The 22455-nt window shown below is 44.9% G+C and overlaps 1 protein-coding gene across 1 annotated transcript in view; it reads right to left on the reverse strand.

The window, feature by feature from the left end:
* Positions 1 to 4904: 4904 nt before the first annotated feature.
* Positions 4905 to 22455, reverse strand: part of Bhmt (betaine--homocysteine S-methyltransferase) — a 20437-nt gene continuing 2886 nt past the window's right edge. The window contains exons 2-8 of the mRNA XM_028760128.1: positions 20816 to 20948; positions 14674 to 14792; positions 13075 to 13266; positions 12588 to 12735; positions 9280 to 9462; positions 7916 to 8144; positions 4905 to 5663 (exon numbers count right to left, since the gene is read on the reverse strand). Coding sequence (XP_028615961.1) covers positions 5477 to 5663; positions 7916 to 8144; positions 9280 to 9462; positions 12588 to 12735; positions 13075 to 13266; positions 14674 to 14792; positions 20816 to 20948 — 1191 coding nt within the window. The 3' untranslated portion in view covers positions 4905 to 5476. The remainder of the gene's footprint in view (positions 5664 to 7915; positions 8145 to 9279; positions 9463 to 12587; positions 12736 to 13074; positions 13267 to 14673; positions 14793 to 20815; positions 20949 to 22455) is intronic.

The following is a 22455-nucleotide window of genomic DNA, read 5'->3' on the forward strand; positions in this document are numbered from 1 at the left end:
ACGTGGGTTTCAGTGTTTTGTTGGTTTTAAGACGCTGAACATTCATTATGAAGATGTTGAGAAACTTGCGCCTCTTCGTCCAGTAGCTCTTTAACTCATGCTTACTGTTGTGTTTATAAAAAGAGAACGAGACAAGGAATATGCTTTGATGGATGTGTGGTGAGGTGGGGGAAAGGGGTGCCTACCCGGGCCCATGCCACAGGACAGTATAGTAGAGAATAGAGTTTATTCAGGGCATGGGGAGGGGAGTTGAGAGGGTAGTACAGGGAGAGAGGGGGCGGGAGGGGGAGGGGGAGGGGGGAGGGGGAGGGGAGGGGGAGAGGGAGAAGAAGTAGAGGCCAGCCATGAGGAGAGAGGAAGGAAGGGAATGGGGAGAGAGGGGTGAAGGGGCAAGGGGACAGAGCAGGAGCAAGAAGCTAGAGCAAGAGAGAGTGGAGGGGGGCAAGCAGCCCCCTTTATAGTGAGTCAGGTACACCTATTGCCTGGTTGTTGCCAGGTAACTGTGGGACAGAGCTTAGACCAAATGCTAACACTTTCTCCTGAAGCAGCTCATGGGTGCTTCTATTTTCCTTCTTTCTTGTTTCGATAAGCAGCTTGAGACCGAGGGCATGCTGTTGAGTAACGGTGGCTATTTGGGAAAACAATCTGTAAAGCTGACAAGCACGTGAGCGAGCTCACAGCGGGGGAGAATTCTAGGGTATCTTGTTGGAGACATATAAGGCTTTTCTTGCTGTGTTAGCTGTCCTGGATGTTATCCAAAGATTCACATGTCTTAGGACTAGGAAAAAAACTGACCAAAACAAAAAGGGATACAGACATTTCTGCCAAGTAACATGAATCTATGCTGATGAAATAGCTCTTCAAAGCAAAGCTCGGGCTTTTCAGATGTTTCCTGTTGGCGAGCTGCTGCCCCCATCTGGAGATGTTGGGAACTGAAGTTTTTGATTTGTTCCAGTCCAGGTTTCATTCCCTCTGCACGCGGCTGCATTTGCTTGTCAGTTCTGTGCAAATGTGTTTTTGCTGAAGTTTGAAGAAATGCCAGGCCATCATCTGAAAGGTTTATTCAGTTTATGCCGAAGCAGAGTAACTCCAAGGATTTTTATTTCCCCGGGTCGAGTATGTCTCCTTAGCTTTGGGAACCAACTGTTCAGGCTCCACTCTCCTAAGAGGCTAAGCTGCTTGGCAGCCTTAGACCAGCAAGGAGAGCTTCCGGACTTGGCATCTCGCCTTAGCTTTCTGCCCTTAAAAGGGAGCGTTTGGACTTTGATGTCTAGCTACCTTGGGCTCTGGCTTCACTTAAAAAAAAAATCTTTACTGAAAAGAAACATCTACTTAACTCAAACAAACTTTTAGGTATTAAATGAGCCATCCCTTTTAATGAACAGGAGATCTGGAAGCTCTATGTGCTTAGAGGAGAGGCTAGACAGTTTTGTTTTTTTTTAAGTCAAATGGAGAAGCCCACCACTAGGAGACAGTGTTGATATACAGTTCAAGAATGACTTAACCATAATCGTTCCTTCTGATGACATTCTTAAATCAAAGGATATAAGAATGATGAAAGGCTATAATATTCTGTGCCGTAATACAGTTCTGGAAAGGATATTAAAGGAAAATACATTTTTCAGAGTAAGACAACTGGAAGTCCAGTAGCCTTTCTATCATCTAAGATGGAAAAATACTGAACTTGCTTTGAAAATGTAAGAGAAATAGAAGATAGCAGTTGGCAAAGAAAACCAGGTTGGGCTCACGATACATTAAGTCTGTGTTCTGGGAGCAGGGGATTAACTGCTAGAAAATCCTACAAGTTTCTTTTCCTTTCATACACACGATCTGTTTTACTATTCTAACATTCCAATGAAGTAAACAGTGCTGCAATTTTTTATAGCTGGAGAAATTAAAGTGTAGAGATTTTGTAGCAGACTAGACTCACAGAGCCACACGAGTCAAGGATAATCAAAACAGTCTCATGTCTTTTGTTTGTCTTTTTTATTGTCTGAAAATTATACACACATATATAGTGTATTTTAATTAAATCCATCCCCACTTCCTCCCAGTATCCTGTATCCCTGTCACCACTTTGCCAGGATAGAGTTAGGTGTAGGGTCAAAGGCTGGAGCATACAAATGACAGCTGTTCCTTTTAATAGATGACAGGTTATATTGTTGAACTACATTAACAAACTGGCCTGGGAAGGTCAGGTGTTTACACACACACACACACACACACACACACACACACTGGTGCAAACATGATGTGAATGCTGGGAAAGTAACCAATTACTTTCTGGTTGGACTGTGGAGTAGTCAGTCGTAGTTCAACACATGTATCTCACTTGCTTCTGTTCCCTAAGGCCCAGATATCATCAGGCAAGAGAATGTGGAAAGATTCTAACAACCAGAGGGAGTGGTTCACTGCCAGGAAGCAGTGTGTCTTAGTTAGGATTTCTATTGCTGTGATAAAAAGCTGTGCTCAAAAGCAATCTGGAAAAGAAAGGGTTTATCTCATCTTTCAGCTTGTGGTCCTTCATCATTGTAAGTCTGGACAGGAACTCAAGACAGGAACCTAGAGGCAGGAACTGATGCAGAAGCCATGCAAGAACACTGCTTACTGGCTTGCTCACTTTTCTTTCTTATACGTCCCAGGACCACCTGTCCAGGGTTGGTACCACATACAATGGGCTGGGCCTTCCCACATCAATAATCAACAAAGAAAATGCCCCCTTGGTCTTGCCCAAAGGCCAATCCGGCGGGGGCACTTTCTCAGTCAAGGTTCAGTCTTCCCAAATAACTAGCTTGTATCATGTTCACATAAAACTAGTTAGCACAGCAGCGATTTCTGGACACAACAGGCGATGGCACACAGTGCCTTACAGTAGTTGTGATCATGTGTGGAAGACCTGCACAAGATCAAGCCAGCCAAACATCCTAGCATGAGTGTGGGAGGGACTCATGAAGTCCCATCCCTAGCTGAAGAGGTATTGGCAATGGATGCCTTCTGTAGAAGAATCAGTTTTCTTGAGGGATATGGCCCCTGATAAAGCTATTCACGCTCTGATAGATGGCCTTACAGCTGCCCACACAATCGGTAAGTCCGGTCCTCTGGGAGAGAAGTACATGCTCTTAACCACTGAGTCATCTCCTCCAGCCCTGTCTTTTAAATTTTTTTTTATTTACTAATTTTTTAGGACAGTGTCTCACTATGTAGTCCTAGCTGACATGGCACTTGATAAAGAGACCAGGCTGGTCTTGAACTCACAATCTCTGCACCTTGAGTGCTGTGAATAAAGGTATAAGCCACTATGATGACTAATCTTAGTTGTCAACTTTACACCTGGAACCAACTAAAACCCAAGCAGCTGGGCACACTTTTTTGGTGTGGGACTTTTTTGATTGAATCACTTGAAATGGGGGGAAAACCCATCCTAAATTATTTGAGGTTGGAAGGCCCACCCTAAATATGGACAGTACATTGCTGTAGAAGTCTATATATAAAAGGGCATGGGAGAGGGAAGCTTTTGCTTTTGGCTTGCTTGTCCTCACTCTCATGGACAGGTTCACTGGAGTCATTCCTTCCAGGGTAGAACCTAGTTCTTTAGGATTCTAATGTATACTGAAGACCAGCTGAGATATTCAGCCTTGTGGACTTTTTGTTGGGAGACAGGCATTGTTGAACTAGCTAGACAACAGCCCATAAATCACTGTCATAAATCATAGACCACTTTAATAAAACCCCTCTTAATAAATACAGATTCATTCTATTTTGTTCTTTGAATCCAGTGGTTGTCAACCTTCCTAATGCTATGACCCTTTGATACAGTTCCTGTTGTGGTGACTCCCAACTATAAAATTATTTTGTTGCTACTTCATAACTGTAATTTTGGTACTGCTATGAGTTGTAATGTAAATATCCGATATGTGGATATCTAATACACAACCCCAGTGAAAGGATTATTCTATCTCCAAAAGGAACATGACCCACAGGTTGAGAACCACTGTGTAGGCAGAAGTTCCCTAATTGTCTCTTGATTGGGTCAATAAAGATGGCAGAAACCAATCGCTGGGCGAAGGATAAGGTGGGATTTCCAGGCCAGACAGAAAGAGAAGGAAACGGAGAAGATTGTAGATTCGGACCAGGCTGTGGAGCAGATCAAAGCTGCAGACGCGTAGGTCTCGGGGTACCGATAGTTTATAGCATCCACAGGCAACTGCGGAGGCCAAGGAGGATGGGGCAGGCTATTCTTTGCCCAGCCTTTGAGTTATCTGGTCAGTTTTAAAATAAAAAAGTCTCTAGTGTTTTCCTTCCTGGGGCTAAAAGGAGCTGGGTGAGACAGCCTTTGCTGGCACGGGGTGAGGAATGGAGGTGCTCTCAGCAATACAGGCAGAGGCTGTTCTCAGAGCATAGCTGGGATCTCGGGAAAGTGCAAACTGGCCTTAGGGGCTGACTAGATGGCTCGTCCCAGAGCCTAGCCAGAGCAAGCATGTTTCTAAAATTATACACAACACCACTGCTCTAGAAAACCCTGTCAAATACAACCACCACCCTCAGCTACATGTATGTATGTATGTATGTATGTATGTATGTATGTATGTATGTTTATTATTTTTTAAGCTACCAAAGTGATAAACCCACTGCTTCACATCTAGCTGGTTCACTGAAGCACTTGAGTGGGTCCGGTTTTGAGCAGCATAAAGAGGCTAACCTGCTACTCTTGTCATCTCCCTTGCCAGCCCCACATGCCTGTGTATCTTGTGGTCAGAGAGAGTCTGGGAAAAAAGAGAATGCTGGGATTCTCAGAACAGGACTATGTGGTCTGGATGTTTAAACAACTAGTGACTGATTTTCTATAAGAATACATTTGCCACAGCAATAATCAAGATCATTAATGGGCCCACAAAATAATTATCTCGAAGGTTTCAACCAGCATGATTTTATTAATGAGATAGATTATAAGCAGACAGAACAGAAAATTCCAGAATTGATTCATTATTTCTTCCTTGTGGTTATATGTTAAGTTTTGCAGGGCTAGTGCATATAGTACTTCTATCTAAGGGTCGTGCTCAAAAGATCTTGGGAGTCACTGCCAGAAGCATCTTAGATAAAATTGGTTGCTGTGTGATTTATGATACATTCTCTGAGTAGTTACTATGTCACTTACAGTGGCTTGTGTCCTATCCTACCTGAAGTGGGATTGACATCCAGGTGACTTTCTCTTTGCTGCAGTGACTTCTGTATGCCTATTACATGGCAGGTACCTAGGATTTACTGTGAACTTTTCCTTTCTTTGCTTCTAAGTAAATTTCAGAAACATAGTTTTGTAACTGTAAAACACTATTTGTGAATCCATTTTGTCTAACTAGCGCTAATCATAGGTGTAAGCTGGTATTAACACAAATGTTGACTTCTAGCCACCTTTTCCTTCCAGGTACACACTGTGGTACAGGCATGGAAGAATTTGCCCCAAACCATTGCCCCGTGGCTACTGTGCAGATTTGAATTTTTGTTTTTCGAAGAGCTCTCTCAGCTGCTGCTCAGTCGTGGCCTCCTTCTGCTGCATCAGCTCAGCTGTCCCTTTGGTCACGCCCCAAGCATCGGGCTTGGACATCGAAGGGTTGTACGGCCTGCCAGAAGCTATTCGGAGATTCTGCCAGTATTCCTTTCTGGCCCTGTGGAAACAAATCACACATCAGGATCCACAGTACACCCACAGTATACACCAGAATCCCCAGAACACCCTCAGAGCCTTTATGAGGCTTGGAAAGTCTGGCTATGAATATGTGCTTGTTAGTCCAGACTGAGGCATTTCACCACTTATACCTTTAGGTCTTTTTTTAACCCAAGCATAGACATTAAAAGCCTAAAATTTAGAATCAGGATGTCTTCTATCTGGTATATACAACCTTCCTGTCCTGGTGTCGAGATCACATCTTAAAATCTTGTATTAGCTGGCTGCTGGTGGTACACACTTTTAATCCCAGCTCTTGGGAGGCAGAGGCAGGCAGAGATCTGTGAGTTGAGGCCAGCCTGGTCTACAGAGTGAGTTTCAGGACAGCCAGGGCTACATAGAGATGTATTGGTTGTGGGAATCGTGTGCTTCCCCATGGTGCTCTCATATGTGTGTGTGTTCACTGTGTGTCTGTGTTTGTGACATACATTGATCACACCCACCCCCTCTGTTCTTCTGCCACTCTCTCCCTACACCGACATCTGAACTTGTCTGGAGACAAGCTGGCCCCCGCCCGCCATGGCTGGATGCTGGCTCCATCCTTTGTCCTACTGTGATCGTCCCCTGCTTCAGGCCTCATCAGGTCTGGTAGCCCATCTAGAAAGCACTACACTAGCTATTACATTTGCTAGACTCCTGAAAACCTCACTTTGCCCTAAGCTCCCCATTGCCTTGGGAATGACATCACACACCAGTGAGCACACTGATGATAGTGGACCTACCCCTGCTAGTCCTGGAGTCTGCTTTCTATGAGACTGTCTCCACTCTCAGACATATGCCCCCTTCTTCCTCCCTCCCTCCTTCCTCCCTCCCTCCCTCCATTCCTCTTCCTTCCTTCCCTCCCTCCCTCCCTCCTAACCTCCCTCCTCTCAGTGTCTCCCATCAGGCTGCCTTTTGTCTGGCAATGTAACTCATCCTTCAGACTTCAGCTCTGGCTGCAGCTTCCACAGGCATCTTTCACTAGCCCCCTTCTGCGCTTTGCTTCCGTGGACCATTAGCTCAGAGCCTACACTGCGGCATATCTCTCTCCACTTGAACTTACCATGTCATTTGAAGTTCCTTGTTTATTTCTCTGTCTTTTAGGTTAACTCTTTGGGGACTGGGGCTCCCATCCTCCTTTTCTACCTGACGGGATCCTATTTAGCCTTCAAAATCCAGCTTTCAAGAGTGCCTTTTCTAAGATGTTGTCCTAGTTGGCAGAGAGTCACTTCCTCATTTCTCGCAAGCCGTCGCAGTGTAGTATAGACTTTATCTTTCTCCCATTGCTTTTTCCTTCTTAGTCTAAGTTTATGTCCCATGTAGACCATACTGGACTCAAACTTACTACATAGCCGAGGCTGGCCTTGAACTCCCTGTTTTCTCCCTCCCACTCACTACGTGCTGGGATTACAAGTGTGGAACGTCATGCCATGCATTGATTTTCTGAGCCAATACTCCCTGTGAGACCCTTCAAGAAGCCAGAAATCAGAGGTGATCCTCGAAGCCAGAAGTCAGAGCCTCCCAATTGTTGGTGCCTAGCCCAGTTCCAGACTTCTTCCCTTGTCACCTCCCTATTGGAATGTGAGCTATGAGGAGAGACCTTGCCTGTCATACTGTAACCTCATTCCCAGCTCTGAAAATTGTGATGGAAAACATTTAGCATTAATATAAATTATTAATACAAAGCTATACTCAATTTTCGATTTTTTTAAATGCCTCTGGGAGCTTATTTCTCAAACTTTGATATGTATCATGAAACCACTCTCCCGTTAACTGCCCCGGGCCTGAGTTATACTCAGCTTTTTTTTTTTTTTTTGGGTTTTCGAGACAGGGTTTCTCTGTGTAGCCGTGGCTGTCTTAGAACTCACTCTATAGACCAACCTGGCCTTGAACTCAGAGATCTGCCTATCCCTACTTCCCTGGTGTTGGGATTAAAGGCATGTGCCACCATGCCCAGCCTCACTCTTTAAAATTCAGCATTAGTGGACACCACGTGGCCTGTGCCTTACTGGAACACAGACTCGCCTTTGCTTACTATTTAAATTGCAATCTGTCTTAAACCTTCTCCATAAGTCATCTGGAAAGATGCTTGATAAGCAGCTGTGGGAGAGACTGTGGGGAAGCTGGACCATCCTCTTCACACAGGAAATGGAAAGGGGCCTTTGATGGCCTCCCGTGGGCCTGGGGATGCATCGGGGGTTGGGAGGTACTGACCTTGCCCTGATCCAGGGTTTGGTGTGCATGTCCAAACCACTTCCCCAGCTGCCATGTTTTTCTGAAGCTGGTGGCAAAAATCCCCTTTCTGGGGCCAGCTCCTCTGCAATCGCCCTGATGTGGTAGGGCTCAAACCCGCAGCAGCCGCCGATGTACCTGACCCCCAGGTTGTAGGCCTCTCTGGCGTATTTTTGAATATCCCATCTGGTTGCCACCCTGGGTTCCAATCCTGGAATAAATAATGTTATGTCTGAGTTCTTTTTATGTAAAAAAATTTTTTTTGAAAAACAAAGGGCTGGAGAGACAGCTACATGAATAAGCTCACTTGCTGCTCAGGCATGAGGACCTGGGCTGCGGCCATGCTGGGCAGCTCACAAATAACAGTCTACAGCTTCAGCTCCAGATCCGGACTCTGCTGGCACCTGCACTTGTGTGTGTGTGTGTGTGTGTGTGTGTGTGTGTGTGTATGTGTGTGTGTATGTATGTGTGTTTGTGTGTGCGTGTGCATATGTGAGTGTATCAGTGTGTGCTCATGCGCGCACACACACATACACATAATTAAAAGTAAATCTTTGGACTGGAGAGATGGCTCAGTGGTTAAGAGCACTGACTGCTCTTGCTCTTCCAGAGGTCCCAAGTTCAATTCCTAGCAACCACATAGTGGCTGGCAACCATGTGTAACAGGATCTGATGCCCCCTTCTGTTGTGTCTGAAGACAGCTACGGTGTGCTCATATAAATGAAATAAATAAGTCTTAAAAAAAATTAAATCAGCGGGGCAGTGGTGGCGCACGCCTTTAATCCCAGCACTTGGGAGGCAGAGGCAGGCGGATTTCTGAGTTCTACAGAGTGAGTTCCAGGACAGCCAGGGCTACACAGAGAAACCCTGTCTCCAAAACAAAACAAAACAAAACAAAACATCTTTAAGAAAGTGAGAGAGCAGGATATTTGATGCCCTCCTCTGGTCTCCACATATAAATACATGAATACACATAATCATGCATGAGTACACACACACACACACAGAATTAACATAAAATTCTTAAGAGGGAGTAGGGCTTTGGAAGTAATTAATTTAATCTTATTTTTGTGATTAAAATAATAAAAAGTAGGGATGAAAGACTATTTCCTAAGGTCACACCAGGAAGAGCTCTCTACAGATGCACCCACCCCAGAGGACAGCTTTTCCTATTTGTTCTTCCACTGCCTAATAAAGGGGGTTTTGGCTGCAGGGACAGAAACTAGGGGGCAAGAGATGACGCACAGGTATTTCTCTCCCACGACAAAAGCTCTCTGGCTATATAAATTCATTTAAAATTTCTCAAGCAAAGATATTGAGACAATTTATAAAAAGGTCTGTCTTACCAAAGGGGAATTCTGGGAGATCAATAAATCCCTGTTTGCCACAGTCAGGGGTGTGGTAGGCCAGGGGCTGGCTCATCAGGTAAGCTTTCAACCGAGCAGCCTCCAGACCCTCCTTCATGAGCTTCACAGTCTGTAAGCTGATGCTGGGGTCGAAGTGGCAGTTCACGCCCACAATGGAGGCGCCTGGAAGCAAGAGGAAGCGTTAGTGTGGGGGACTAACACTGGAGGCGCCTGGAAGCGAGGGGACATGTTAGTGTGTCGGAGACACCAGATTCCGGCAGGTTCCATGCTCCTGTTTCCATCAGAAGCTTGTACTCGGCGAGAATTGAAGGACAGCGTTCGGTCTTCGCAGAACCCCTGTCACTGTGAGGAAGAGCCGTCCAGAGCAGCTGGGAAATGTTTTCTGAGAAAAGTGCTTGGAAGGGTCTGGTATAATTGAAGTGTCACTTAAGCACATTGGGCTGTCCATCTTTTTTTTTTTTTTTGTATCATTATTAGAGGCTTTTTTCCCTCCTTTAAGTTTCAACAGTTTCACTGTGTGACATTATGTGGCAAGCACCGTGATTTTTCAATGTTCCTAGTGGCTGGATTGGCCCTGTGTTTAACATTATGCTGGTCATCTGAGCCCAGAATAAATGTGCCCTCTCACCAGGCATGTTTAATAACTTCACAAAGGCTTCTTGAGCACAGCAGCAGAAAGTCATTTAGGGAAAGAATTTTGTGACTAGGATCAGTGGTTTGAAAAAAAAAAAGAATCTCAAAAAACTTTGACTTAAGGTGACTAATCTTTTTAACGTCTATCAATCGTGTGGATAAAACGCTCATTGGCGGCATGTCAGGCTCCCAAACCAGAGGCACAGAGCTGTCACCTTCATGTGTTCTGAAATCTGTTGTTGTGATGTTTGATCTAATGAGACAAAATATGTTTTAGTTGTCTCATTAAAAAAAAAAAAGATGTTTGTAGTCATTGTGTCCTTAACTGTGTCTGGAACCAGGATAACTAATTGTGACAGTCGTTAAGTATGGTTTTGGAAGTTTTGTCATCCAGTAGATTTGAAGGGACAGGATGCTGCTAACAGTTCCACCCCCTCAAAATGAGAGGGATTCCCAAATAGCTTCTCTTTCTTCTTTTTGAACTTAAGAACTTTCAGTAAAGGGTTGGGGAAGATGGTGTCAACCTGCTGGCATCACCTTGCAAGCCTGTGAGCACAGCACTAGATGTCCATCTGGGTGTGATGGAGACAATCCCAGCAGCTAGCTGGCCATCTGCCTAACCTGATAGATGTCAGGTTCTTTGAGAGAGATCCTACCTCTGTTTATCTAATATCTTCACTTGGAGTTGTTGTGGGACTAAGTCTCACCCTGTAGCCCAGACTGATCTCAGACTGTAATCAATCCCCCTGCTTCAGCACGGGGGTTGCAGGTGTAGACCACACCCATTCACATCTGGATCTTGATCTTTTGACTTTGATTTTGAATATGGAGAACCCATAGCCCCTCTTTCTTTGCTTAATTGTAATTATACTGATTAGTTCATTGTAGATTGGCTGTTTATTAGCTACTTGATAGATGTAAGGTTCCCTGTAAGAGGAAATATAGATAGGATTTGGTCTCTGACGTCACAGACTTTATATTTTAGCTCAGGGCTTCCCAAGATTTGGCCCATGAACATAAGGTTTTATGAAGAATTATGCTAGGTAGTGGCTATGTTTCACATCTCCTTCTTCTATAACAAGATACAAGAACATGCCAAAGACTCTGCTAAGTCTACAGTGGAGATCCATGCACAAGTAAGCTTAGTGTGGCGTCATCTAAATATATCTGACCTATCAACATTTTCATGGATGGAAAAATGCCAACTGAAGATATTCCAAGTGAGCAGTGTAGCTATAAAGTGATATGTTTTAGAGGCCAGGGATGCTCACATCAGATTCATGGAGGTAGACTTCAGGTTAAGCATTGGAAGATGGACTGGGTCTGTTAGACAGGTGGTATTAAGGATGTGTGATGTGCTAGGCACTGTTCCAGAGACAGAATGCTCAGGGCTGACAAGTCTTTACCTTCACGGATGCTAATCTAGTGAGGGTGATTTTAAACAGATAAATGATGCAAATGAGGCTACCTAGGAAGAGCACAGGCTACAAAAGGCCAGCAGAATGCTGGGAAAGGGTTACCTCAGGCCCCGCCCACCTCCCAGTTACCACAGCAAATGACAGACTCCCCACTGATCTTCTTGAAGACAGATAGCTTATCCCCTCTCATTGTAGAGTTCCCATAAAAATTAGAATTATACAATTTTCTTCCTAAATACAAATATTTGTTACCCTTAATGGCAAGTATGAAAAAGATTTTTTTTAATGGAAAATCAAAAGGTGGATAAGAACCATAAATTAAACAAATCGCCAATGTGTCTCTAGTTCACTGAGTGCGTTCCCTTCTCCTCTGACACTGAGTTATAACTTGGATTTAAAATGCGACAGTTTAGAAAACAGCCTGTGACTTTCCCCTAATTGAAATGAAACCCAATGTTAGGAGCAGAAATTGGATAAAAAGATATATTAGGTGGTCAGTATTTCATATCAAAGTTTCTTTTGATTTATTATACCAATTACATGAAGCCAAGCAAGCTAGCCACTATGAGAAAGGAAAAACTTTGGCAAAGAGACAACTAACTTTGAAGTTATTAATGTTTAAAGAGCCATGAGACATGTTTAAATAAAACACAATTTCTCCTAACATTTCTGATGTCTTACCCAAGCATTCTTGTTTCTAAGCATTAACCCTCCAGCATGTGTCTAACCCCCCTCCACATGCTGCCATGCATATGTGCCTTGGGGATTCAAGAAGGATATTTTACTCTTTCTTAAAAACATGCATTTATGGGGAGATGGCTAAGTGGGTACTAAGTTCAGATGCCCAACACTCACATAAAAAGCTGGGCATGGCAGCACACACATCTAGCCCTAATGCTGTTGTTGTCAAGACAGTCAAGTGGATTCCAGGAGCTCAGAGGGCAAGCCGGTCTAGCTAATCGGTGAGCTCCAGGTTCAGCCTGTCCTAAGGAATCAGGTGATAGCTAGAGAGAGACACCTCCACATGTGCACACAGATCCTACACATACCCCTCCCATTCACACGCATGAACATGTATATCCCTCCACATGTTTACAAAGTAAATTTGTGGGTTTTTTCTATGTATCTTTTCTTGGTATATACCAGAGTTTGTATTGATTCCTGGAAACGTGTGTGCTTCCTTTATGCTATTTTAAAAGTTTCACTAGTGGCAAACTGATGGAAATCTACCATTACCTGCTTTCACCAGACGCACCGCACACTCTCCAGGGGACACACCATGCAGGTCTCCTTCAGGCCCGATGCACATGGTAGCCGCTACAGGCTTACCGGAGGTTTTTAAGGCCTCCACTGCCCAAACAGCTTCTTCAACATGTTCAAAATACTGAAATCAGCAAAGGACAGAACGCTGTTCATGTTTCCCACAAAGTGATAAGAATACCATCCTATTATTATTTGAGGAACTGGCTAGTAAAACCTCAGTTTCTAAGCATTTTTGACCTAGAATAGAAGGGAGCGATAGTTTCCTAGTGTGAATAGAAGACAAGAGGTTTGAAAACTGCTGTGTTAGGTGAACTGAGTCTGAGTTTGCAGAAGTCTTAGATGGAAAAAGATCTCCAAAACTAAATAGATATTGTTGCTCCTTGTTGAGATTTGAACCCACCCCATGTTGGCCTCGTGAAGGTAAGGAAGAGTTCTGTCTGAATGGATCCTCCGTGCTCACCTCTGCAATGAGGAAGTCCACATTCTTCTTCATGAAGACCTCTAGCTGTTGGTGAAATATCTTTTTAACTTCCATCTCACTCTTGCAGCTAAGGTATGAAGGTGTCTGGCTCACGCCTCCTGCGACCAAAGCGTCTCCTTCGTCAGCCACTTGCCGTGCAATGTCGCAAGCAGCCTCGTTGACCTTCTGCCCCTGAAGTGAGTAAGTGGGTTAAGTAAGTCTAAATTTACACATGAAATTGGAAAGACAAATTATTAGGTACATGCCCACCTGTCAGTTTTGTTTTTAAAGTCATTGTTTTTAATCCCAGGAAGTGAGGATTATGTGGCTCAAGGGTTGATCAAGTCTAGCAGTGTGTAAAACCACATGCCTACCATGAAAATAACAAGTACAGGAGTAATGTCTAGGCCACAGCATGTTGCCAAAAATCTGTGAGAGGATAATGGTTTCTACACAAAAAAGACTAATCTGGAATTTTCTAGTACCAACTTGCACTTAGATAAGTATTCAGCAAATAATTGTGGCGACAAGGGACAATAGCTTTTATGATTAATAAGACTAAAATTCAATTACGATGATGACCAAATCCACGACTACTGTGCATTGCTCCCATGATAAATGCCGGCCTGGTAAGGAGCATGCTAACCATGTAGACATTTAAGATTGAGCTGGCCTGGAGGATGGCATTTCTGTTTGTGTTTGTTTTGAAGTGGAATCTCGTTTAGTCCAGGCTGTACTTGAACTCTCGATTCTCCTGCCTTCATCTCCCAAGTGCTGAGCTCACAGCATGTACAACCCAGGCCAGCTTGTCTTTGTGCTGAGATAGTCTCATTCTGTTGCCTTCAACTACTGGGCTCACACACCCTCTTACCTCAGTCTTTTGAGTGGCCAACAAGCCTGCCTGGTCTGGGCTGTAGCTTGTAATGGGGGCTCTTGCTTAGCATGTGTGAGGTACTGAGTTCTACCCTTCACATTGCAGACAACAAAATCCCCCAATCCTTAAAAAACAAAGCAAAACAAACCCACTACTGTCCCTAAACCCTCAAACAAAACAAACAAACAAACAAACAAAAAACCTCGAGCACACTCAGCACCACGGATCATTTAGACTTGGAATTTTAGACCTCCCAATCCATTTTAGATATGACATAATCTCAGCCTTGATGGGCAAATGACTGTACTTGTAGGAGCGACTGCAGCTGAATTGCTCGGCTTGCTGCCCCTGTACTCTCAGCGCCTTTGGCGCCAGCACTTGGGAAGCAGAGGCAGGCAGATCTCAGTGAGTTCCAGGTCAGCCAGGCTGCACAATAAGAGCTTGTATTATTATTACTATTACTATTATTATATTAAGGGAGATGTATGGACTTGTAAAGATGCCACTTTGCTTAGCAATGTAAGGGCAGACAGGACTCATTGTCAAGTACCCGTCTTTAATCTGTTTCACCAATGCCTTCCTGTTAATCTTAAAGAGTGCCCCTCAAACCTAAGTCACATGTCTCTTATTCTGGTAAAAGAACAGAGCTCCAGCTTTCTTCTGTGAGAACTTGGGTGGCAGAGTGTCTGCGATGCCCTTCGCAAGCCTTGGTGGGTGGTACTCACAGAAATCTTCTCTGCCACGTAGTTTCCTCTGTTTTCCAGCTTGTCTTCACTTGCATAGAAAGTGAAGGTCTGCATGACGTTCGATCCGGCTCTGAGGAACTCCCGATGAAGCTGGCGAACTGAGAGAGTGCACAAGCAAAGCTATGATTTCACTCATTCACCAACCTGCAACACTTTCAAGAGGCTTGGGGGTTAACAAACACCAAAAGGCCGGCCCAGCTGCTTGTCATTTGCATGTCTGGGTCTAAGGAGGGGGAAATCTGGGTCTACTGGAACTTTCCTCATAGCTGGGTGATTAGAGAGGAGAGGGCTCATGGTGCTGTGCTTGCCCCCATGTTCTTGGTTTAGTTTGCTCTCTCTGGAAGGCACTAGCAGGAGGGGGAACAATCTGTTGTCCTTGGGAAAACTCATGATCCACCCAAGGATACCTGACCAGTGTGCTGTGTGGATGGGCTCTGTGTGAGATGCTCTCTACCATGGGAAGAGAAGTCATTGGGCTGCAAGTGAAAGAATTCCCAGTTTTCACTGGGCGGAGGTGAGGAAGAGCAGTCCCTGTAGTGGGAACAGCCTTAGCAAACACAAAGATGTTGAAGAGATGTTGGAGAAGTGGCAGGAGATACAGTTGAAAAGGGCAGCTTAGAGCCTGGGACAAATGGCCTACTAGCCTGGTACCCATCTACCACAGATCATGCTCTGGATCTTAGGTGGTAATTGGGACTGACCCAGTGGTTTTTGGGTTTTTTTTTTTCCTTATTCACTTTACATCCTGCTCACTGCCCCGCTCCCAGTCACCCCCTCCCACAATCCTCCCCCATTCCTCCTCCTAACCTAGTGTTTTTTTGAAAGAGGTTTCTGTTTGCTTGTTTTATTGAGAAAGGATCTTGTGGCAGTTTGACAGAGAATGTCCCCACAGTCTCACGTTTGAATGCCTGATTTCCAGTCAGTGGAACTACTTGGGAAGGATTGAGAAGTGTGGTGTTGTTGGAGGAAGTGGATCGCTGGGAGTTCACTTTGCCTCCTCCTTATGATACGTGAGCCCTGAGCTGCTGCTCCGGCTTGCCTGCCACCATGCTTTCCCTCTGCCAGCATGTATCTAACCCTCTGAAATCGGAAGCCTAATTAAACACTTTCTTTTATAAGCTGCCTGGATCATGACATTTTGTTACAGTAATAGAAAAGTAACTAAGACAGATTGCTTGTAGCCTAAGCTACCCTCCAACTTGTTATGTAGCCATGGATGGCCTCAAACTGATCCTCCTGCCTCTATTTCTCAAGTACTGGGATTACAATGGTCAGTGAGTACACTCCGGCATTTAAAGAGAGTTCTGGGTGTTAGACAGATAGGCCAGTGGTTATGAACACTAGCTGACCTTACAAAGGACCTGCGTTTGGTTCCAAGAACCTATACCAGGAAGTTACAGCCACCTGTCACTCTGTTCCAGGGATTCTGATGACCTCTCCTGGACTCCCAGGGCACCTCCTCAACCTTAACCCTATGGTGCTCCTCAAGTCCCCTGAGTGCTTTTCCAGAAATGATGGATTTGAGGGCAGGTGGACCCCACAGATACCCTAGCTCGCTGGGATGGGATTCAGGCATCACTGTTTGTCTTCTGTTTTTGTCCTGTTGACGTTCCTTGGTTGGTTCTTGTTTTCAGCTGAGAACTGTCATGCTAAGCCAGATGGAAACACTCATCTTATAAAATGAGAAACTTGGTGTTTGTTTCTTTCAGGGGGAATTAGCCAGGCAAAGGAAAGAACCAGCAATCCTGGCAAGCACTGCAATGTGTGCTGAGATGTCAGAGGCCTATAAAACCCAGTCGAGGGCGGTTATGTCAGAGACCTGGAGAAGAGCTGGACCCTGGAGACAAAGGCTAAGGCTGGAGCTGTGCCCACGCTTCTGCGGTGTGCCGAGAACTCAGACAGAAGCCGGTGTTTTGTTTTTAAATGGATGGACAGGCAAGGGGAAAAAGCTTCTGTATTTTCGAAAATACCTTCCTAGGCTTGAAGGCAGTCCTTTCATGATTCTCTTTTAATCGTGGAAACCTTAGCTCTCAGTGGGTAGGAAGCTTTAAACACACAGCTAAGCTTTAAAGCTCATTTTAATTAGCACAGGAATCAAATAAAACAACTCATGGGGAGTTCCTATCTATCAAACAAACACGGAGCTGCTGGGGTGGGGAGGGATCTTAGAGTGGGTTCAGGAGTGCAGGCTGGGATCCCATGCACTAGGGTGGCATGGTTTATAATCAGAAAGTCCACCAAGGTCATCTACGGGTGGATTTCCAGAAGGCCCATGAAGACATCCCAGGAGAAGAGGAGACCTGTGTGCACATACACATTCTACAACACAGAAAGTCTGTCTCTTCATAGAATTTCCTAGGGGGCAATGATCCAAAATAACTGATGATATCACTTTACCTTAAACTAATTTGTTTTTCCTCTCTCTCTCTCTCTCTCTCATCTTACTATGCAGTCCTAGAATTTAATATGCCAGCCTAGAACTCACAGAAATCCACCTGCCTCTGCCTCTCAAGTGCTGGGATTAAAGGTGTGTACCACATGGGGCTGGAGAGATGGTTCAGAGGTTAAGAACATGGACTGCTCTTCCAGAGGTCCTGAGTTCAATTCCCAGCAACCACATGGTGGCTCACAACCATCGGTAGTGGGATCCAATGCCCTCTTCTGGTGTGTCTGAAGACAGCTACAGTGTATTCATATACATAAAATAAATAAATAATTTAAAAAAAAGGCGTGTACCACCATGCCCAGGTGAGAAATCCAAGTTTTTGAAATTCCATATTGTACAACAGCAGTTCTCAATCTTTCTATTGCTGTGACATTTATATTCAGTTCCTCATGATGTGGTACCTCCCCAACCATAAAATTATTTTTGTTGCTACTTTTATGAATCATAATGTAAATAACCATGTTTTCCATTGGTGTCAGGTGACCCCTCTGAAAGGGTCATTTGACCTCCCAAAGGGGTCAAGACCCACAGGTTGAGAACTACTGTTCTACAAATTTAAAGACCGATCTCCAGTGGAGTGTAAGTTGGCAGAAATATCACTCGGGAGCCAAATGTCACCTGAACTAACACCAAAATATTGGTGTCAGTAGTCATATATATTGATGTTAAAAAAAAAGGGGGGGGGAGGGTGGAGAGATGACTTAGTGGTTAAGAGCACTGACTGCTCTTCCAGAGGTCCTGAATTCAATTCCCAGCAACCACATGGTGGCTCACAACCATCTGTAATGGGATCTGATGCCCTCTTTTGGTGTGTCTGAAGACAGCTACGTGTGTATAAAATGAGGTTTGGGTGTTGTGGGTTCTGTAATCCCAGCAGGAGGCTCAAGAGAAGAATCCTGAATATCAAGCCAGCCTAGGCTCCATCTCAAAACTAAACAAATAAAGAAAACTTAATCTTGGGCTGAAGAAGTAACTTACTGCTAAAGCACAAGCCTAGCATGTGTGAGGCCCTGGGTTCAATCCCCAGTATGGGGGCTCGGCCAGAGCATCAATGCATTCGATTAAGGGGGCCAGCTTCAGGCCCAGTGGAAGTACTGTGTAACAGCAGCACTATAGAAGCAGCCTTCTGAAGTCCTCATGTTTCTAGAAGCCACGCCCACATTTGATCTTCACATGGTTTGCACGGGATCATGGTGGGGTGGCGCCGTGCTAACAACATCCACTCCTTTCTCAGTCTCCCTCCAGCACTGAAAATTCAGGTCTTGTTCTGCTCATAAGAAATATTTCAGATCAAGTCCAGCTTGCAGGAAAGCTCTTCAGGGCCTCTGTTGATTCTAGTTACCACTCAGTCAAACTTGCAAAAAAAAAATCACCTGTAGGCACACTGTTTTATGTGCATAAAATATGCACACAACCAATCACCCCTCCATTCAGAGCCTGAGTACTTTGTTCTTTTCTTTTTGCACAGTGGGAAGGATTGAAGCCAGGCCCTTGAATGTCAGGCAAGCATTCTAACACTTGGCTATATCCCCAGCCCTCAGCATCAATGCCTTTTTTTTTTTTAACCTTCCCCCAAAAGGCAAACACAGCCACCATCCTGTTAGAATAGTCCAGGAAAGATGTGTTACAGATCTATCTTTTCTGACTCACGCTGAGTCAACTGAGCCTGATAAAGGGGTACTGGCAGAGTCAGATACCATATGGGATTTCAGTCTGTGGCAGAAAAGAATAGACCAAATGGTTCAGTGTCGTGGAGTTTCCGTTCATTCTTGAAAAGCATGCACCTCTCAGAAGGGGAAGCCAGAGCACATGCTTGATGCACCAAACCAGCTCAAAGCAACATGACAATGATAATGATAAGAATACTGAGTGTTCCCACGCCAGGAATGAGTGTCCCACCTTCCCCCACTGATGGCTCCTTGACATGCTCTCAAGGTGACACAGTTAAAATGTTCACCTGTGGTGAACTGTGGTGGCTGCCTCTGAAAGGGAGAGCGTTAATAGGGACAGTTTCTCAGATGACCGTGTGGGGCTTGGGGCCATGTTCTATCTCCTGTTAGGTACCATCAACAGACTCGAGGGGCATAATGAGAAACTAAGGGTAAATTGTCCCCAGTTCAGGCAGAGTGTGGAAGCCAGGACCTCTAGGAAGGCTTGGGTAGAGGCGCATCTCCTGCAGCTAGAGAGCAGAAAGAGCTGAGGATTTGGCCCTGGACAAAATTACACAGAAGCCAGGCTCCCAAAGGCCTGATTATCAACCAGACAGGCCTGCTCTGCTGAAGTCGGGGCACTAATTAGAAAGAAATGGGACCAGCCCGGCGGTGGTGGCACACGCCTTTAGTCCCAGCACTTGCAAGGCAGAGGCAGGTGGATTTCTGAGTTGAGGCCAGCCTGGTCTACAGAGTGAGTTCGAGGACAGTCAGGGCTACACAGAGAAATCCTGTCTCGAAAAACCAAAAACAAACAAACAAAAAAAGATTCACCTAAGAACTCTCAGAACCCAGATCCCTCCCAGCATGCTCTGGGCTGAAGAAGTATTAGAATTCCTCTGCTATGTGTGTGCGTGCGTGCGTGCGTGTGGGTGTATGTGCGAGTATGCATGCTCCAGAGGTTGAGTGTATTTCTCATTTGCCTTCCTTCTACCTCGTTTTTTGAGACAGGGTATCTCGTTGATCCTGAAGCTCACTGATTCCACTAGACAGGCTAGACAGCAAGCCCCAGGGACCCTCCCATCGCTGCCTCTCCAGTGTGTGAATTACAGGCATCCAGCTTCTTAATGTGGGCTGTGTGTGTGGGGACGGTGATGGAATTCAGGTCTTCTTGCTTGAGGAACAAGCCTGTTACCAACAGAGACATTTCTCCAGTCCCAGATCCTCCTTTTAAAAGAGAAATACTTCCCTCTTGCTTGAGAATCTGCAAAGACCTCTGCTTGGAAGGTGGTGCTAATTTCTTGCTGGTCACCGTTGTTAGGTGTTTTGGAAATAAGGTGCATGGGATACGCATAGAGCAGGTAGATTCCTGACTGCAGATAGGCCTGGGCTACAGCAGGATGAGCTGGACTAGTCAAATATACAATGGAGGGATGGAATGTGATACCACAGATCCTATATTTGAGAAAAGGACAGACATGTGGAGGACCGTGACTGGAGACTAAGCTGGTTAGAACAAAAGATGGAGAGTCTGGATGAGATGGAGGAGTGGGAGAATCACAGAGAGGGAGCAGAAAGACAGGAAGAACGTCAAAGGAGCTTGCTATCTGCCCATCTTAGGAGGACGTCTCTTGGTAATGGCAAATTCTAGGGCGGGTGACTGAGGTACAGCAAAGGGAAGGTCCCTGGGGAAATTTAGGCATTAGCAAACTGCTGAGTGGATTGTCCGTATGAACTCTGAAGACACATAGATTGGTGATGGGGAGAGTGGCAGAGAAAAGTACAGTAATCCAAGTTCTAGACTCATCCAGAGTGAAGGGGCAGGAGCCTGGTGGTGGGTCACTGATAGAAGCAGAGAGAGCCACTGTGCTTCACAGCATGTGACTCTGTACTGAGGGTTGGCAGTGCCCAGGGCCAACACCAGGGACAGAAAACACTGCAGGCATGAACCCGTCTCATAGTTTACTCTCGCAGTTCATTCGACACAGCACACACGATCATAGTTTAGAATGGAGTGCACACCAACCTGCCTCGGGGTGCTCCACGGCAGCTTCCGGGGTCCAGGGTCCAGCCTTTACATAGCCCCTCTTTTCCAGTGCAAAGACAAATCCTCCATCTCCAATCACAACTTCTCCAGCATTTAAGCGTTCTAAGATCCCCTGATTTACAGACAAGGGAGAGAAAGGAGTTGAGTTTCAAAGATGAGTCCTATTTTTAGTGATTTTGCAAGTATATTCTTGAGAAGTATAGTTTCTTTAGCACCCTTGGTGTGAGTGAAAGTTTCTACCTCCTGTGAGGCCGATTGGCTGATCAGAGCTTCAGTGATGGGGAGAGGTTGAAATATTGCAAGCCTAGAGCCAATCTTGGGATGTGTTTGAACCCCAATGACACACAGTCTTCCTCTGTACATCCTTGTGACCATTAGGTTAAATCCTCTGGAGTGTTCCAACAGACCCCTAGTTTCCAACCAACCAAAACGCTATGAATGCTGTCTGACGGTATCACCAAACTGTTAGGACATAGGAACATGGAATTTGGAGTGACCTGAATTTGGTTCCTGAGCCCTAATTGCTCAGAGTGGCTCCTGAATAAACTGCCTCATCCCTTTGAAGTGATGTGTTTTTGCATCAACATCAGAAAAGCACATATATATTTTATACATCAATTGATGGTAGAATGCTCAGCTACTAGAAATCGGTACATTCATGTGTATGTGCTGGGTTTGTGGGTATGTGCAGAGCCTAGGTGTCTCTCAGTACACAGGGTAATTATTGTCTGGTAGAGCACAGTGGAAAAGCACATGCCTAGCATGCTTGAGGCACTGGGTTATAACCCAAGTAAAATTAAAAAAAAAAGAGCACATATTTTCCCATGTGTATAATGTAATAATTCAGCCCACATATACATCGAATAATGAACAAATGAGAGCAATTAGGATTTCAATTCAAATTCCTTAATTGTTTACCATGGGGGGGGCTCAGATTCTTTTCCTCCAGTTCCTTATAAAATGTATAGTATGTTGTCACTATGGCCACTCTGATGTACCCCATCCTTTTCCTCTTTTAGAAGTGCTGGAAATTTAACCCAGGATCTTTTGCACTCTAGGCAAGCAGTCTACCTGAGGTGCATCATGGGTGGCACATGTTCTTAAACGGCAACATCTGGAATTCTTACTCTATTAATAACCTAGAGAGAGGTTTAACACTGTCAGAGTTTGGGGTAGCATAGAATGCTGTATGGAATTTTGAAGACTAAGAAGCTGTGAGCCACCTGGTACAGATAGAACAGAAGTGGCCAAATCACTTCTGGGCTTCTGTCCTTGGCACGCTTGGCCACGGCAGATCTGTCATGCACCCAGGAGTTTGTAAGAATGTACACCCTGTACCCCGTGCCAAGATCAGGGAAGAGACAGGCACAGCATTCACGAGATGATTTCCAGCCGCTCTCCACAGTTACTCCATGTTAGTGCTGCAGAACGATTGCCACTGTGCTCAGGTGCGAGAGATGAATTTTGAATTGGAAAGGGGTTTTTATAGAATCGAAAGTAATTTACTAGTACAACTGTTTTTGCAGTTTCTAAGAATCATGAACTTTAAATTAAACGTACTGGATTTTTGAGTCTCTCTCTCTCTCTCTCTCTCTCTCTCTCTCTCTCTCTCTCTCTCT

The sequence above is a fragment of the Grammomys surdaster genome, unplaced genomic scaffold (genome assembly GCF_004785775.1).
Source record: "Grammomys surdaster isolate TR1022 unplaced genomic scaffold, NIH_TR_1.0 126391, whole genome shotgun sequence".
Lineage (NCBI taxonomy): Eukaryota > Metazoa > Chordata > Mammalia > Rodentia > Muridae > Grammomys > Grammomys surdaster.